General features: G+C 32.6%; 1 protein-coding gene across 8 annotated transcripts; it reads left to right on the forward strand.

Annotated features, from left to right (window-relative positions):
- The first annotated feature begins 2,667 nt into the window (after positions 1 to 2,667).
- On the forward strand, positions 2,668 to 16,205 carry LOC128167645 (uncharacterized). 8 transcript variants are annotated; one of them, XM_052833475.1, is made up of 17 exons: positions 2,699 to 2,772; positions 3,188 to 3,357; positions 3,676 to 3,799; positions 4,896 to 5,097; positions 6,181 to 6,291; positions 6,417 to 6,489; positions 6,843 to 7,015; positions 7,454 to 7,513; positions 7,601 to 7,687; positions 8,119 to 8,364; positions 8,961 to 9,365; positions 10,797 to 10,906; positions 11,397 to 12,566; positions 12,826 to 12,936; positions 14,122 to 14,268; positions 14,448 to 14,856; positions 15,775 to 16,179. In XM_052833475.1, exons 4-17 carry the CDS (start codon positions 4,974 to 4,976, stop codon positions 15,786 to 15,788), a joined length of 3,240 nt encoding a protein of 1,079 aa, XP_052689435.1. In that variant the 5' UTR covers positions 2,699 to 2,772; positions 3,188 to 3,357; positions 3,676 to 3,799; positions 4,896 to 4,973; the 3' UTR covers positions 15,789 to 16,179. The 8 variants fall into 8 exon arrangements, with proteins under 8 accessions (XP_052689438.1, XP_052689431.1, XP_052689430.1 ...); XM_052833476.1 differs by having other exon boundaries at positions 2,711 to 2,772; positions 3,205 to 3,357; XM_052833477.1 differs by lacking the exon at positions 3,676 to 3,799.
- Positions 16,206 to 18,001: the final 1,796 nt, after the last annotated feature.

Genomic DNA, 18,001 nt, shown 5'->3' on the forward strand with positions numbered 1-18,001 from the left:
TTCTCTCTGTTCTATTTGAGCTAGGGGTTGTCCTGGGAAATCTGTAATTTCAACAATATCCAAATGCTCAGTTGTTTCAGTCATATTATTAATATGGGTACTTACCTGTATCTTCCCATAGACTGCCTGTATTTCCTTTGAGCTGATATTTTTCTCAGCAAGTGGGTACTTTGACAAGGCATCTGCATCCACGTTCTTTTTTCCTGGTTTGTAAGAAATCTCAAAATCAAATGCCGACAAAGCTGAAACCCATCTCTGTCCCGTGGCGTCTAGCTTAGCTGTTGTTAAGATATACGTTAATGGGTTGTTGTCAGTCTTTACTTTGAATTTGTTTCCATATAAATAGTCATAGAATTTTTCTGTGACTGCCCATTTCAGACACAAGAATTCAAGCTTCATGGCCGGATAATTTTCCTCTGATTTCCCTAATCTCCTGCTAGCATAGCTGATTACTCGGAGCTTTCCTCCTAAGTCAAGCTTTTCTCGCCCTCGCTGACAATTTTTTTGAGAAACAATCTATATCTTATAACTTTATCATTATCCGAGTCCCATATAAATCTAAAAAAAAATAATGCAATTAAACTCTTCCATTATTATAGGTTGTGGCTTTGGTAGCGTTATAAATAAGTGGCAATGTTAATACCAATTCTTTCAATTGGTGTTAAAATACGCTTTTCCATTGTTCAATAATACTGTTTTATTTTGGCCAGTTTTTGTCTTAAGTTTATTTAATCTTTAAGAAATGAAGATAATAATTTTTCTATTGATCGACATATCAAAGAAATAATTGACCGGAAAACTTCATCAATGCGCGTAGATCAACTGTAACCATTCATTAAAAACAAGAGGCCCTCAGGCCTTCACGGTCATCCGAGTCCCATATCCCTCAGATTGACATGTCAGAGAGTCTCATGTTTGCATTTTCAGATTCAGATTCTAAACCCATAATTTGTGACTCCCATGGCTGTTATCCTGCTTTTATTGTTTGATGTTTGAAAAGTATTTATTCATAAAAAGGGAGTTCGGGGTTCAAGAGTATGATGAATCTCGGATTATCTATATCTTAGCGTATAGCTCCAAAGGCCAAAATTTTTGGTAATAAGAGATCTGCAGGCCTTTAATAGTCAATCTTTTATTACAATCACAGTTTCATTTAAAATGCACACAGCTTATTTTTACAAAAAAAGAATGCACAGGATATTTAAGTACCTATAATTTCCTAAATAAGAACAAATATTGAAATCAATATTGGCAAGTGACAATTTCCAATATAGTTTTGAAGATGAAGTTCAAATTGTTAATATATGACACACAGTAATTACCCTAGGTAAAAAAAATATGGCAACATTTATTAAATGTTCAATATATTGCCATATTAAACACCTCTCTCACTGACAAGCCTTAATTTCTGCCCCGTGGGCTGGGGTGTGAATTTCACAATTTAACATCAGGACATTATGAGCAAAGACCACGAATCCCACAATTTAGGTAGAGGACTTCATGGACATCATAACCTTGCGTTTAGTTTTTCTCAAATACATATGGGAGAAGGGAGAAAGGATTGATTGTTTAAGGTTTATTATGTTTTAACTATTTGGCCATTCTGGCCCTGCCCTCGGGCCTGAACCTCTAACCCAGGGGCCACGGATTTTACAATTTAGGTAGAGGTCTTGGTTGACATTATAACCATGCATTAAGTTCTTCACAAATACGTATGGGAGTAAAGAGGAAGATTATTTTTACATACAATACATTATTACAATTCAGGGCCTGTACCCCTGACCAAGGGTAATGAATTTCCCAATTTCAGTAGAGGGTTTTAGGGATATTATAACCATGTATATACTTTTATATGGGAGTAGATAAGAAGACTTTTTTACGATTTAATGCATTTTTACTATAAGGTCATATTTGCCCTACCTAAGGGCCTGAACCCTGACCCAGGATTCATGAATTTCACAAATTTAGTAGAGAATTTCAGGGACATCATAACCATGCATTTGGTTTTCCTTACATACATATAGGAGTAGAAATAAAGATTTTTAATGATTTAATGCATTTTGACTATATGGCCATATCTGTCCCACCCTAGGGCCTGAATTCCTTATCCAGGGTTCATGAATTTCAGAATTGTAGTTAAAGATTTCAGGGATATCAACCATGCATTTAGTTATTTTCCCACATTTGTGATAGTAGGTAAAAAGATTTTTTTTAAATTTGGTGTTTTTTTTTTTGGATATTTGAATCCGCCTTTGGCGCCCTAAGGGTGATAGAGTTATGAATTTCACAATAAGATTCCTCTTACCATAAAGATGCTTCACACTAACAATTAGCCTTGTATATTTCAAGACGAAATTAAAAATGTAAAATTGTTAACAAACGAAGCACGACGCACGACGACGGACGAAGCCTAATAGCAATAGGTCATCTTAATGACCCAGGTTACCTGAAAGTTCCGAAAATTGATATGTTGCATTTAAAATCGTTTACTCGTAAATAAAACACATTGCCGAACCATTCTCCTACGCTGTATATTTTGTACATTAACACTCTTTTTCCTCCTTCCTCTACCTTTTATTCCCACTGTTTGAATTTTAAAAGGGGTCTGCAACCCCCAAACCCCTTCTGGATCCACCACTGCAGGTCAACAACAATATTATAATTGAATTTAAAATGGCGTTAAGTAGGAGCCCCAAACTAAGATGGGCTAGGTATTTCTTTTGTATAATCTTTATAGTTCTCGGGATTGGAGAGAACCGCCACGCCAGAACGGTAAGTATTATGTAATGTGTACTACACGGATTGATTACATTTTATACTTTGTTTTGCAAGAGCGAGGAAGATATCAAAATTGAAGCCATTTAAATAAAACATGGTGTTCCTATGTATACAGGTCGGCAATGTTTTGCTTTTAAATCAGCAATTTTAAAACATTGTGTCTAGACTTGCCATCAATTTCTTTTTTTATTATTTGTTACAACATAGGCAAACTTAATCAAAATTGATCATATGAAAAAAACGGTTTAACTATGTATTTCAATAAGACAAACAACCACTTTCGTTTTGGTATTTTGAGAATGGAGGGACAGCACTTATCTTTCTTAGATTTATTTAAAACATATTTTCAGAATATCTCTCATTTGTCCGCAAATTTATGTTGATATTTGGGTTTAAAATTGATCACAAGGTATCTCCATCATACAGAATACAGGACTGTTCGCCCGAGAGACTGACAATGCCTATCTGATATGCGATATTCTTTCGTACGATAAAGACATAGGACCAGTCAATTCGCCCCGAAAGAGCATTCGCACCGAGACGTTTCACCCCGAGATGTTTCGCACCGGTTAACTACATGTATGTGGTAACAGTAAATAAATATTATGATGTAAAATTAATATTATGAAGTAATATTAATTATCAATAATTGTATTTTGTACTGTTTGTATTATTATTATTATTCCAATATTTATCTACCAGTTTTCATAATTATTTAACACCCGTCTCATATTCTACCAAACTGAATCAGACACTCACTAATGATTGCTAAAAAACACAGTAACTAATATCTGCGCGTGGATAATTGACAGTCTTTTATTAAAGTCAATATAAAATCAAATATATTAATATTTGATAAATATTTATCTTAAAACATCGCAATATATGTCGTTATAGATAAATAAATAGCACAGGCAGGAAACGTCTCAGCGCGAAAGGTCTTTCGGGGCGAATGGTCTCGGCGCGAAACACCAATTCTGATTCTGACCTGATTTAGCTGGGAACCCCCCTCCCGCAACTGGTAGTATTTTTTTTTATTATGATCTACAGTGTGAATTCGCAATTACATGTATCATAAACAAAGTTATTCATATATAAATGTAACGATATATTCACAAACTCGTTAACATCTACGTAACCCACCGTATTATTTTGTCAAGTTTTAAGATTTTAAAGATTTATTGGAAGCAGATTACTTATTTTAGAAAATATTAAACAGTATGATGTATCATCAATTCCTATGTAAATCTTGAATACAAAATCTGTCTCATCAGAAAAAGTGACTTTAATAAAATCTCTTAAAAGACATAACTAACAATCTAACATATTGATACATGATTTTGAATATACACCAATGCATATGCGACCCATCCCCAACCCAACACCCCTTCCCCCCAAAAAGGACAAAGAAACAAAACAAACATATAACGAAAGATGGAATCCACCCTTCAAAGAACTATTTGAAAAGATCGAAAAATAGGAAAATTTTGTCGGCTTTTTATCTTCATTTTTTAAAGGTTAAGGAACAAAGTAAACGACATTTATTAAGTAATATCTAATTACTATGACAATTCACACTTTCGTCTAAAATTTTAAAGATTGCTGAAAACTGGCAAATGTTCTCCCACTCTTATAGGTGAATAACAAATCACATCAAAATTACAGACCAATCTTATTTTAGTAGAATAAGCAACACTTTTTGAAAGAGTCAACTTAACATAGGTACGGTTTTCTACATTTCAATTAATAAATAAATTAATAACAGACATTCTTGGACATTATTCCTAGACATTCTACCTTATATTTACTCTTTAAAACATCATTTTATTGGGGAAAAAATGAACAATTGTTATTATTGTAGAATGCATTTTCTGATCTATCTATGTTTATAGGATGTGGCTGTTATAATACTGAGGTGATTCAGTTCAGATAAAGACATGCGACATTAGAACATGAGATACATCGTTATAGTAACTTAATACTTTATATGATATACTGATACTGATAAGTGATTAAACTAAGTGTTTCAAAATTTCTGTTAAAACCTTATTTTATAAACACTCTTTTAATTACATATTAAATTAACATTTCTTTTTTAACATTCCATTTCATTACAGGCTGCAGAAGCGTACAAGTATGGTGTTAACAAGGTAGACATTTGTCCACAAAATAAAACTGAGTGGGAGGAGGCATCCATGAGACTGAACTGCTCTAATGACACTAAATCCCCTCTGAACCGATACCACTGCCTACCTGTCCACGACCTAACTACATTACTGGAGTTTTGTTATAACAGGACCAGACCTCAGGTTGTAAAAGGTAAGTACATGTATGTAACCTTATTTAGATAGAGATAATCAATGTTTAACATGGGATGAAGTTGTACCAATCAAACAGCTAAAATGAGACTGTATGATTCACTAAATGTTTACTGAATGGCAGGATTGATTTTGCTATTTGGTCAATATTTCAGATCTCTCAGTCAATATTCAGCTGAATAAACGGTACAGCGTCCGGGTTATACTGTAATATGGAGATGGGGGAATAACATAAGGAGTCTCAGATTAAAATGCTTATTTGAGGAAGGATAAGATACAACAAAATAAATATCATCCTATCTGATAACTTTTTTTTCGTCCAAACGATGTACATTTAACATAACATCGATTTGCAACATTATACAGGTTCAATACTTGGAATGTGTCTATTCATAGTGGGAGAGACAAGAATGTGTACTGGGATCACAGAGGCTCGACACGAAGTTTTTCATCCTTTTAAATCTACCACCTCTATACAATAAAATACATTTTATTTTATAGAGGTGGTAGATATAAAAGGGTGAATAACTTCGTGACGAGCCCCTGTGCTGGGATTGGGATTTTTAAGACTGGGGTTGTCCCAAACATTAAATCTTGATAAGTTTGTTTTCTTGCAAATAGTTTTACATTTTAATTTTTATACATTGTAGCACAAATATTGTTCCATGTGTAAGATTTCATTATAAAATAGTTAATTTGAAGCAGTTTAATAAAACTTCAAATGATATTCTACAATCAAATATCTTGTCATTTTTTCCATCTTATTCTATCGATAGTGCTCTCATCGAGGCTGACTGGTATCAGCAAAAGTCGCCTGAATTTAACAAAGATCAAGTAGATGTGTATATGAATATGAACGAGCACTTTGATTGTCTGAAAGACATTTGGTTGCCCTATCAGTTTTGAGTACGGACTGAAGGAAATACCATGCCAATAAATTCAAAATTATTACATGCAGCACAACTCTTATATTTAATCTCTTTACATCAATACACATATTTGTGGTATTTTAAAACTGTTTAAAACTTCTATTTTGGAATGTTTTATATTTGTTTACTATTGCATTGGTTTTTCATTATTCTAGGTTTGTGTATGGTTTATGTACAGGAAAGCAATTACTTTAATAGTTACAACTGTACAACGTTCGAAGATGGTTGTCCAGATATGTTCTATCTCAGTGATGAAAGTTATAAATGTAAGTTTAGATTTCGCCACCTTTATTTGTTTAAAATATATGGTTGTATATATGATTTTAGAGAGAGAGAGAGAGAGAGAGAGAGAGAGAGAGAGAGCATTAATTTCTATTTTTGATGTTTGCAGACCCAAAATGTATGGATATTGATCCGATTGGTCGCTGCTACCTCGCCGAGTCATCTTGCAAACTGGCAACAACGTTAGTTGTGGGGTTTTTTTTAATCAAGTTTCATCATTAGTCTTATTTCATTGAAATTTTTTGTTGACATCAGTCATGTTTATGTTCAATTTGTAACTTTCATTTTATTACTTAATTTTTACAAGAAAAAGATCCATTTTATGAGCATACAGATATTTGTGTCCAATTTGTTCCATGGATTTATAGAATATTAAGATAAATCAAGTTTATATATCAGATGCACTGTCAGTGCTAAAAAAGCAGATATGTTCTTTTTGGTTTACGTATACATAATGACAAAGTTATTTTGAATATTATTGTTAAGTTTATCTTTCGGTTTTCTCAAAAATTTAATGCCTTTGATTTCGTTACAGGACTTCAAGTGATATAACATCTATTTCGAGAGCAGCTGAAAATAGTTCATCTCCAACAAGTACCGATGATGTAGTAGTTATAGCTATATCGACAAGTGTAGGATTTCTGGTACTCACTTGTATAGTAGTAGCTATTATTTACAAACGGAGGGACATTTGTTGTAAACGCAAAGGTATTTAAATTAACTCAACAATCTTTTTTGAACACTGAAATATATTTAAATTTTGACTTAAATGATTGGAATTGCTTACTCGAACCTTTATTTTCCTGATTGATATTTAATTTATTTTATCTGTTAATTTTTTTTTCATGTAGTACAATAAACTTTATTATGACTAAATTCCACGTTTTTTCCTTGCAAAAAGAAAATAATATATTTAAAAGATAAAAAACAGAGTGTATACAGTGTGTTATATAATTAATTACAAGCATACTTAGTTTAACATACTAAGTTTAACCGTCTAGATGAAAACATATTTCAACAAATTGATTTAAATAAATATACAATTATATTTCTTTGCATTTGATTTTAACATCATTAAATCAAAGTTATATACTAAAAGAACATACTGATCACTTATATACTGTAATGTTTATTTTGACTTTCCAGCATGTGTTACAGACATTGATTTTGACCATAAAGATAAAGATCCTCTGTTGCCGAGGTCAGGTGTGTGCAATTTCATATAGGAACAGGATTTTTTTTTAAATTAATTTTTTTTTTGTTATTGTCAAATTTGAATTTACATTTATTTAGAAATTGCTGAAATTGAAAGTCAAGGACTAAACTATCTTTTACATGAGTTCCCGAGCGACAAAAACCCTAAACTTATTGCAAAAATATCTAAGTACAGACAAATTATATTATTATGTTTAGATTTATTTTTTGTGTTTTTGCATTAATAGTGAACATGTAATACAATCATTTTGATTAAAAATCGGTTACATGCTCATATAAATCTTTGATTGATAAATGGATACAGTGCTTACATATATTTATTTCAATCATTTGAAGTGTCAGCTCATCAACCCATATATTAATTTTATGGAACATATCTATGCAGTCTGTGTAAAAAAAATTCTCAAGCAAGTTAAGTAAGTTAAAACCCTGTCGGAAATTTATGCCATTGCCATGGTGGCATTTTTAGACCTAAGACTTGCAACATTGATAATTTGATTGCCTAGAAAATTAAGAACAATTTAGCTTGTACCATATGAATATTCCAATGGAAAATGAAAAAATAAACATGTTTTACCTTTTTACATTAATTTCAGTAAATGTACCTCCTGAAATTTTAAGTTGGAGTATGGAGAGGAGACAACAATTTGTAGAGAGCATGAATAAGGGAAGTGTAAATGAATATAGTGGAAGAGGAATTGTGATTGGGACTGCTGACACAGGAAAGATAAATCTTGTTGAAAAACTTAAGAGAAAAAGTAATCTAAGGACGGAGTCAACAAGAGGAATCAAAATTTATTCCCATGAATTTATGCTGGACGCAAAGGAGTGCACAATTATAGGTGATAATTAAAATACACTCAGTTTTTTTGTTACACTATTAAAAGAAAATGAATGACATTAGATGCATAAAGAAGTGCAAACGGGAAAATGAATGAATGAACATAATCCATAATGCATAAGGTTGTGTAAATCTCATGAAAATATACATAAACCATCTTGAACACAGGTATGTATGGAATACCAAGTTATGTTTATGTAGGTTTTTTTCTTTTTAAAAAAATGAGTAATGAAAGTGGGAAGTATATTTCAACAGTTCAATTCTTTTTAACCAGATACAACGATAAAATAGTATTCTAAAAATGAAATATATTGCCTCATATCTCCCTATAAGAAAAAAATTGTATGCTTTTTTTTATTAAGGAATTTTTTGACACTTAATCAACTATTCGGTCAGGGTTTTTTTTAAATATTTGTGTAATTATTTTCATTCAAAGGGTTTTCTATATTCAAAAGTTTGTATAAAGTTTGTTTTTTTTAAATATTTGATTTTTGTTAATATCACAAGCAATGTGAGTTGTTCTTTATTTAGTTTCTTTAGGACTTAACAGAGGTTGTATTAAATTAGTTACCTAAAAAATGTTATGTATTATTCCAGGGGCAAATGACAAAGAAAGGGGGGAAAAGCCCGATGGAAATGAACCCAGTCTAACTTCTTTTGACAAAATGGAACTCAAAGACGTACAGACAGGAGAACATCTTATTGCAAAACAGACAAATTTAGATACTGAGCCACCTGTCAGTAACTCAAGAGACCCCTCTGATGTAGTGCTTAAAGTCAACAAAAGTCAGATATTGCAACCATTGGTTGATATCTGTTGTTGTGTACGTTCGAAGAACAAAACCGGATTGAAAAGGTTAAATCTTCTGGATTTCGATGGAAAAAATGCATGTCATCGCATTTTCTTTAGTTCTCGGGCGTTTTATATCATTTTGATTGACATCTCAAAAGCCTTACACAGCCCAATGGATGAGGGATTTTACAGTGACTGGACGTACGCAGGTAAACTAAAACATCAAATTATGATGAAAACTTTTGTTTTTATAGATGTACATTAAAAAATGTGTAAAGACTTCTTTGTTTTAAACGGAAACTCAATAGAAAAATACAACGCCGATGGTTTTGAAAGGATGAGATCCCATTATACATGTCAGCGGTTCCTTTTTATATGATGATTTATAAAAAAAAAAATATATACCACAATTTAAATAATTCTTAATGGGCACAAATGAATTTGATATTTCATTATTCGTGCTACTTGTTCATAATTTTTTAAGATCTGACTCAACTCGTTTACATATCACTTGTCACCAAAATCCCATTAATCAAAGGAAAAACTTGCGATCAGATATTATCCCTGTTAAAAATATCTTAGCAAATAAATCATTTACATAAATAAAGGTAATGGAAGATTCGTGTACATTTACGTCGAACACATGTTTTGGAACGTGTAACGCATGTCACGCGTGGTACATCTTTGTTAGCCATAATTTCTGATCCGCATCGCAACTCACGAGGAGCGGTGTGGATCAAAAACCCTTGGCTAACGAAGATGTACTTGATATAGACGAGAAACATTACAAAAATATTAGCGAATTCATAGCAAGTTGATAGCATAGTTATACAATAGGAAAGGGCATCTGAGTTTTTGGCTCTCTTTAGATGTAACACTAAGATACAATTTTTAGAACTTCTTTAGCATTATGAAAGATTTTGATAAGATACATTAACCAGTTTAGGATTTTAAAAAACCCTACACTATATGTGCTATTGCATTTTAAGTGTTTTTAAGAAAGAAATCCCTTCATTTGGGTTGAATAAAAAGGGCAGTCTGTGAGGGTATGATTACGAAAATTAACTGCATAACAAATCAATAATACTCTGAATTTACAGTATCTATGAATTTAACTGGGACCGTATTTCAAATTATCGTTAAAACATTAGAACATGAGATGGTTGGAAAGGCTTTCTTCTGAGAAGTGCTGTTATAATTAGTTAAGGTGTGTTTTAATACTTTCCATACAAAATGTATAGCATATCTTTAGTTTTCATGTGTGTTTTTAGCATTTGTTTAACGCATATATAGCTGGATTTAACAACATTTTTTGGTGCAACATATTTTGATTATCGTTCGTACATTTTTTTTTGGGGGGGGGGGGGGACTAAAGTAGAATCATTTAAAATATTTTGAAAGAAAAATTAGTAAATTCAAAATGTCATAATGCAATAGTCTGACGTGGTCTATTAGTGTATGACCAGATATAATTTGACATAAATATTTAAACGGGCATAATTAGAATGTTCTATTCTTATATATGAGAACAGAGTCAATGTATTAGACTAAATAATGTACATTTGTCTCATAAGGTCTTTGTTTTAAGCAGTTACGATTTTCTAAAATTGTTTGATTGTGCTGCCTTTTTTTCATGACAGATTATATAAGATACTGGCTCGGATTCATTCATACCTACGGTTCAATGTCCGCACCCGTTATTTTGGTAGCCTCACACTTTGGAGGCAGAGAAGCAGATAAAGATAAGACGGTCAGTGTTTATGTTTAGTTCATAACTTTTATGTTAAGTGCATAACTAGATTATGGTTTATAAATGTTAAAAATATTCAAAACTGTAAAATTAACCTTTTGAATATATTCAAGATCAAACGTTTTTAGTTTAAATTTTCCGTAATTCTTTGCTCTTAATCATTGTTTGTAGGCTTTGAGGATATAAAAAAAATATATAAGCCCATATAGTCAACGTGTTTCTCTTCATCAAATAACTTGATACACTTTGGTATTTAAAAAAACTAACATAACGCTCTGGCGTGAATGCTTCAAGTCTTTTGAAACGCGATTTTTGAGACTAAAGCCTGGAAACTGGCAAATCTTAGGTTATGCACTGTCAAACGTTTTGTTTTTAAGTGAAATAGTGTTAATGTGATATGGCCTTTTTGAAAGTATAAAAAATATTGGTTTAAAATCAAAACCTTAATAATTCACATTCAAACTCAAAAAAATATTTTCTTTTTATCCAGGTTCTTTCGGAGTATTTAGAGGAACTTTGTCATACTCTTCCGCAAACATTAGTAAAACACCTTGATAAAAAACGAGCATTTTTGGTGAAGAAAACGTCCGACAAGAACCTGAAAGATCTCAAAAAGTGCATTGCATCAACTTTGAAATTACAGGATCATTGGGGTAAAAGTATTCCAAAAATCTGGACTAAGATTGAGTCTGTATTAAATATGAAGAGAAGGTCTTTGAAAATTTGTAGCATTTCAAGTATCCTCGAAGATCTTAAGAGGATAGATGACAAGCTTATAAACAATGATGACGATTTAGTTACAGTTCTTGTGTATTTTCACGATACAGGAGTAATTTTATTTCGAAAAGATTTTGATGAAATAATTCTTGATGTGCAATGGTTTGCTGATGCCTTTAAAAGCATTGTTGTGAAAGACAAACACAGTCTGGCACAATTCAAAGAATTAAATGGGTATGGTTTGTTATCTAGTCAATTACTTAATGATTTGTGGTGTAACAGCGATCTTACATTCCATGAAAACCGAGATAAACTCGTTAAACACATGGTTAAACTAGATATGATAGCAGAACTAAATTCAACGCTATGGTATGTTCCATGCATGAACAAGCAACAGTACACCAAAAGCATTCTAGAAAACTGTACTGTTTCATCTACGTTATGTTTTGTGTTTGAATTTTTACCTATTGATATTTTCCATTGCCTTGTTGCTACATGCATCAACAAACATAATATGACATTATGGCAAAGGGAGGAAAAGTATTGCGTATATAACAATGTAACATTACTGAAATGTGAGAACACGACACTAACAGTGCTTATCAGTATTCGATGTGGAAAGAAGAACACAGATGAAGAATATCCTCATTCAATTGAGATTCAAGCCATTAATATGAATGATCGTGTAGGAACGATTGACAATTCTTTGTGTTCAGGTATTAAACAGATCATATGTGAGGTTCTTTCCGATCTGACCCAGACCTTTCAAACAGAAAAAGAACCCTTTCATCTTGGATACAGATGTGTAAGAACACCATACGGTGATCTTCGAGAGGGTCATATCATATTAGAGAAGGATATATCTACTGATTGTGGGGTTAAATGCTCAAAATGTGAACAAAACCCTGAGATAGAAGTGGACTCTTTAATCGGTCATTGGAAGGTGTGCTAAAGTCAATATTAGATTATGTTAAATATATTTTATACATTTTGTGTATTGAAGATTCAAAAGAAATTTCATTGTATGTGCTTCATTCGAAAAAAACTAGTTTTTATTATTCTTTAATAAATATTTCATGAATCATTTAAAATATACTTTTTCAATCGTGTGAAACCTTTCAAAATTCGGATTTGAAATTTGAAAATTTGCAAGATGAACTGTATGTTGTTCACTAGATTCATTCGAGAACCCCCTTTTTTAGCCTACCGACAATCAAGGACAATCAAGTGGTGCATGTGGTGGAATTGCAACAGATTCGGTGTTCTACCAGAAAGCCCCTGAAACAAAAAACGAAGACTCATGGACGGTTAGAGTAAGTACCTGTAGAACACGCTTACACCATTTCTGTCGTTATTTAAATTGTGTACAAAGCTTTATAAGACAAATTTTTAAATACTTAGATAACGTCTAATTTTCCAAATCTATTTTATAATAACAGATTTAAAATGTTCATATATGTTTTGGTATATATTTGTGAAAACAAAATTAGTTATTAGATTTCTTGCAAATTTCATTTTGACTGTTTTGCTTGCTATCTTTCAAAGACTTTCAATTACACATGCAAATGTAGACCCACTCAGTGATCATCGCTTATGAACGAACTTTTTCCGTGCAGATGAATTTGTCCTTCGCAATTGACATATTATATAAATGGGTATCAAATAAAAGTTATACGGTACATTGAAACCGTCATAAAATGACCATTTCTAGTCCACAGAAACCGTGGATCATTAAAACCTTTAAAAAGAGAATGTGAGCATGAATGTGTGAGTGGATGAATCAAAAATGGCTTTGAATTATATTATTAAAATGTTTGTATGCATATGAAAAAATTTAAAAAAAAAAAACTGTTAAAAAGAGGAATGGTTTACTATTTTATTATTAATTCTGTTATGACGTACTGAAGAGCCAGGATATCATGAACTCCAGGGTTAATCTATGACAGTTGACCCGATCCGGAAAACTGTTAAATGTCTAAAACGGGTAAAATCCTTGACCATAATTATCCGTCTTAATGATTAAAAATGAATCGAATAGTCAAAAGTCATGATTACCAGGGTCATTCATATCCTTCTGGAACAAGAAAGTACATGCATGAACTATTATGGAATAAAAGGCGACAGCCCCCACCCCCCCCCCAAAAAAAAAAAACGTATTCATTATGGCTCTTTTGGAGTTCATCGTTGCTTACCCCCCCCCCCCCATGCCTGCTTATCTACTACTTTTTTTCACGATCAAATCAGATGTACAATTTTAACTGAAAATGATGTCATAATTTTTAATCTGGCGTCATTAACTACATAATGTAGAATTTTAATGGAATAATCGGGTGTTTCTGCAGAATAATCTTTGTATTTAATATTCTTGTACGCACAGTGTTTCGTTGAAAAAATAAAACCTTTTTAAAATTATTCTAATGACCTAACGATTGAAAACATTAATAATCTTATTACCTTAACTTTCTCTGTGATGATTGTGTCATTCGAATTAATTTTAGAGTAATGCCTATGGCATGGAACAAATACACAAAGATGCCCTGCGCCGTACACGGGTGGCGCTTGTTGAAACCTTGGACGTGGATATCATTTATGACGAGCTTTTAGGCAAGGATATTTTCACTCCTATTATGATGGAGTATATAAAGGTAAGATTTCTTAGCCTGTACAAAAATTTTTACTAAATACAATATATGTTCCCCCAATTCAAAAGACACAAAATATACTAATGAGATATTTTTTTACTGTAAATGATAAAAAACTGTGCTCTAAAAATTTACACACGACCTAATAAGAACTTATTCTCTTCATGTACTGTCATTAACAGAATGAACGAACGCGCATTGACAAAGTTCGCCGGCTTTTGGATGACTTAATTAGAAGAGGATCGAACGCTTACCACGACTTTCTTGAGGTTCTTAGGGAAACTGGGTACAAACACCTGGCAAAAAAAATCGTGGAAAATGAGGATATTCTTCGCAAAGAAAACGCTTCCAAACAAGCTAGAGCAGAAATTCATACCTCCTTTAATTTGATTTTTGATAAATCAAAAAGTAACACTCCCGTACAATCTCCTTTAGTACCGAGTGGAATTTCAAATTCAAATCCTACTTCGTTGGAATCATTTGACCCCAGTTCAACATCTAAATTATCGTCAGAATCCGTTCCCCCACCGACTAGAGCAGAGTCGTCAAATGTCGAACCTCACCCAGGTGGTTTGGTTTTTCATGAAATAGGTAAGATTTATATGTGATTGTATCACCCAATGAAGATATTTTACTTTAAAAGAAGAACTAAGATTAAGACCAAGAGGCATTGAATCAACGTTAACCTTTCAATAAAGGAACATGTAATTGGAACCTAAATTTAACATGATTCAACAAGAAAATATAGTGTATATAAATATATGAATGTGTTTTGTATTGTCAGAGAATTTGGGGGGGGGGGGGGGGTTACTTTGGCTTTCAAACAAGATATTTTAGGGCTTAAATATTTCTAACTTCTACACAAAAACCAATACAACAAATTCATTTAAAAATTCAGAATCACCATAGGTATTTTAATTCTGAAGTTATATTTCAAAAAAGACACTTTATAGATTTATTTAATAATAAATTGGTGTGTTGTGCCACCTTAAACAGGCGGGAAAAAACTTGTACCTAATCATACCTGAAATACACAAAAGTTTTTAAGGAGACTGGGTGGTCCATCAAATAACCATTAAGTATATCTTTAATTTTTTCTTTAACCATAACCTAATATTAAGTAAAGAAAATATATAAATATTTAAGCTTTAATTTTTTTTAATTTTTATATAGAGCTCTTCTCTCAAGAGGTTTTATATAGTTAAAAAATGAACTACGACCATCCAGTCCTTTAAGATGGTTGAGAATATTGCATATAGAAAAAAACTTTTCTTTCTGATGACACCCAAGGCAATATTACCAAAAACTGTAAAAATATGATATAGAATATATGTCTTAGTCAGATTGAGGAAAAGTTTTCATTGGCTATAAATATGAGTTAAAGGCACGGAGGGGGGGGGGGGGGGGGAGAATAGAAATAATTTGGAGTTTGATGTGACAATTTTGTTTTCTTTAGACCCTAATGATCATGCTAAAATAATTTATGCATTATTTCATTTTTTATTTTAGAATCAGATAATTAGTGATGGTGACATAATGGATGAGAACAGTGGGGGCATCACTGCTGATTTAGCAGACGGTAATTTTGGAAGTGTACACCAACTTGAGAACTATCCGCAGTTTGTTGAATTTGTGTGGAATGTGCATTGTTGCTTCTTGTTCATATTCAAGTAGAGCAAGACTTAACTCTAATACTGAAATATTAACTAAAGGAATATCATAATGGAAGGATCTGAGGGGAAATTCGTGTTTTTGAATGATATAAATATATTAACAACATTTTATTTATTTAATTATTCTTGGGTTTTTTTTATTTTATACTAAGGATGACTGCACTTAAGGACATTTAAAATTGCGACAAAAATTTTAAAATGAGCATATTTCTTTAAATTGTAGGAATTGTCAATGTCCTAGCTGCAACTTTATGCAGTGACATTAATTAAAAGGTCATATTTACAAAGTCGTTTTCATAGGTAGGGGGTCATTACATTTTCTTGAATCTTCATAGAATAATGAAGACGCACACTTTTTTACTGACTTAATACATGTCATAGTCAATACATAGTCAGCGCATGTTTGTCTATTGTTCTTTTAATGAACGTTATATATTTATACGCTTATATTAAAAGGAGATCAAGAGACAAACATGGGCTCATGGCTAAAGAGAGAAAAACCTGTTCCTTCTTGTACATGCGTTACCTGTTGTAAACGGTATACTTTGACCTGTTGAATATTATAATTCATCACGTGATTTTTAACCCCAGGTAACTTTGTGAATTTTACACATCAGCCACGTAACGTGTAAGGTAGCACGCACTCTGCTAGACGATATTATTTCTTTCAAGGACTCAATCCCGGGTCTCAATAATATCGGATTTTCAGTTCATTACTGATTAATTTACTTGCAAATTATTTTCGAACACGTAAATTCTTAACTTCAGCGACAGGTTTACGATCATCACACTACCAGTATTAGTTTCATCCTCCATGCCTATTTATGAATCTTCTCTTCACCCAAGGGCAAACAAGTCTTAATTCCAGATATTTGCAAAGCAGTATTAAGAGTAATAAAACGACGGTTCCGGTCACGTGATGGTCTGCGACTGACCATATTTTTGAAGCTCCGCTGTTTTTTCTCTTTAAATACCTCTCTGTAATATTTAAAGTGCCCAAAATACTGGATAAAGGACTTAAAACTCAATTTGGTGAGTGCTATATAATTTTAGAAATTTACGCCTTGATATTGTTGTTAAGAAGCATTCTGAAAATATCGGACTGTGGTGAACTCTTACTCACTAATAGTGACAATAGTAACAATGGCCGAAAAGTCAGGGGTACTTAAAAAAACACCAGAAAAAGAACAAACAAAAACAAAAAAACTTGTTCAGCTCGATTTAAAATCGGCACCAGTATCCGTAAGAAAATCCATTGTTTCTGAAAAGGCCGCAGTGAAAAAACCGAGAACTAGCAGCGGTGATCATACACCTGCTCACGACGGTAGTACATCTGACCAGCACGTTAATATCTCAGGTGACCTTCATCAAATTCAGCAAAGTTTGACAGAAATAAGAGAGTCCATGGTGAAAAAATCGGATGTCAAGGTCTTGGTTTCGGAAATATTGTTAGAATTGAAAAATGAAATAAAAAGTGAAATAAAACAAGAAATTGTCGATGAAATGAAAAAAGATTTCGAAGAAAGTATCAAAAACAAAGTCAAGAAAGAGTTTGAAGATAAAATCGACGAAAAGTGTAAAGAGTTCGAAACACAAACAAAAGAAATCTCCGAGGGTTTTAATTTTGATTTCGACACTCTGAGAGAAAAATTGAACTCCCAAGCCAGTGAACTGAGATCTCTCAACGACAAGCTCAAACAATGTGAATCTGCGGCACAATCTGCAATGACCCTCGCCAATCAAAATCAACAATACTCGCAGAAAGCCAATATTAAATTTCTAAACTGGGCCGAGGAGAAAAACGAAAACCTCAGGAGTAAATTGTGTACAATTCTCAAGGAGGCAGTGAAGATGGACCTGGACCCCTCGGATGTTCTTGCGATTCATCGGATTCCTGGGGGAGATGGGAAAGGGCCACGCCCTGTGATCGCCAAATTCCGTAACACGGAGGTCAAGATCGCGGTCATCAAAAATCGATCGAATGACAAACTCAAAAAATGTTTTACCATGCATGACCACCTAACATATTTCAACGCAAAACTTTTGCGCAATCTTAATGGTGT

Source organism: Crassostrea angulata, chromosome 10 (assembly GCF_025612915.1).
Source record: "Crassostrea angulata isolate pt1a10 chromosome 10, ASM2561291v2, whole genome shotgun sequence".
In the NCBI taxonomy this organism is placed as follows: Eukaryota; Metazoa; Mollusca; class Bivalvia; order Ostreida; family Ostreidae; genus Magallana; species Magallana angulata.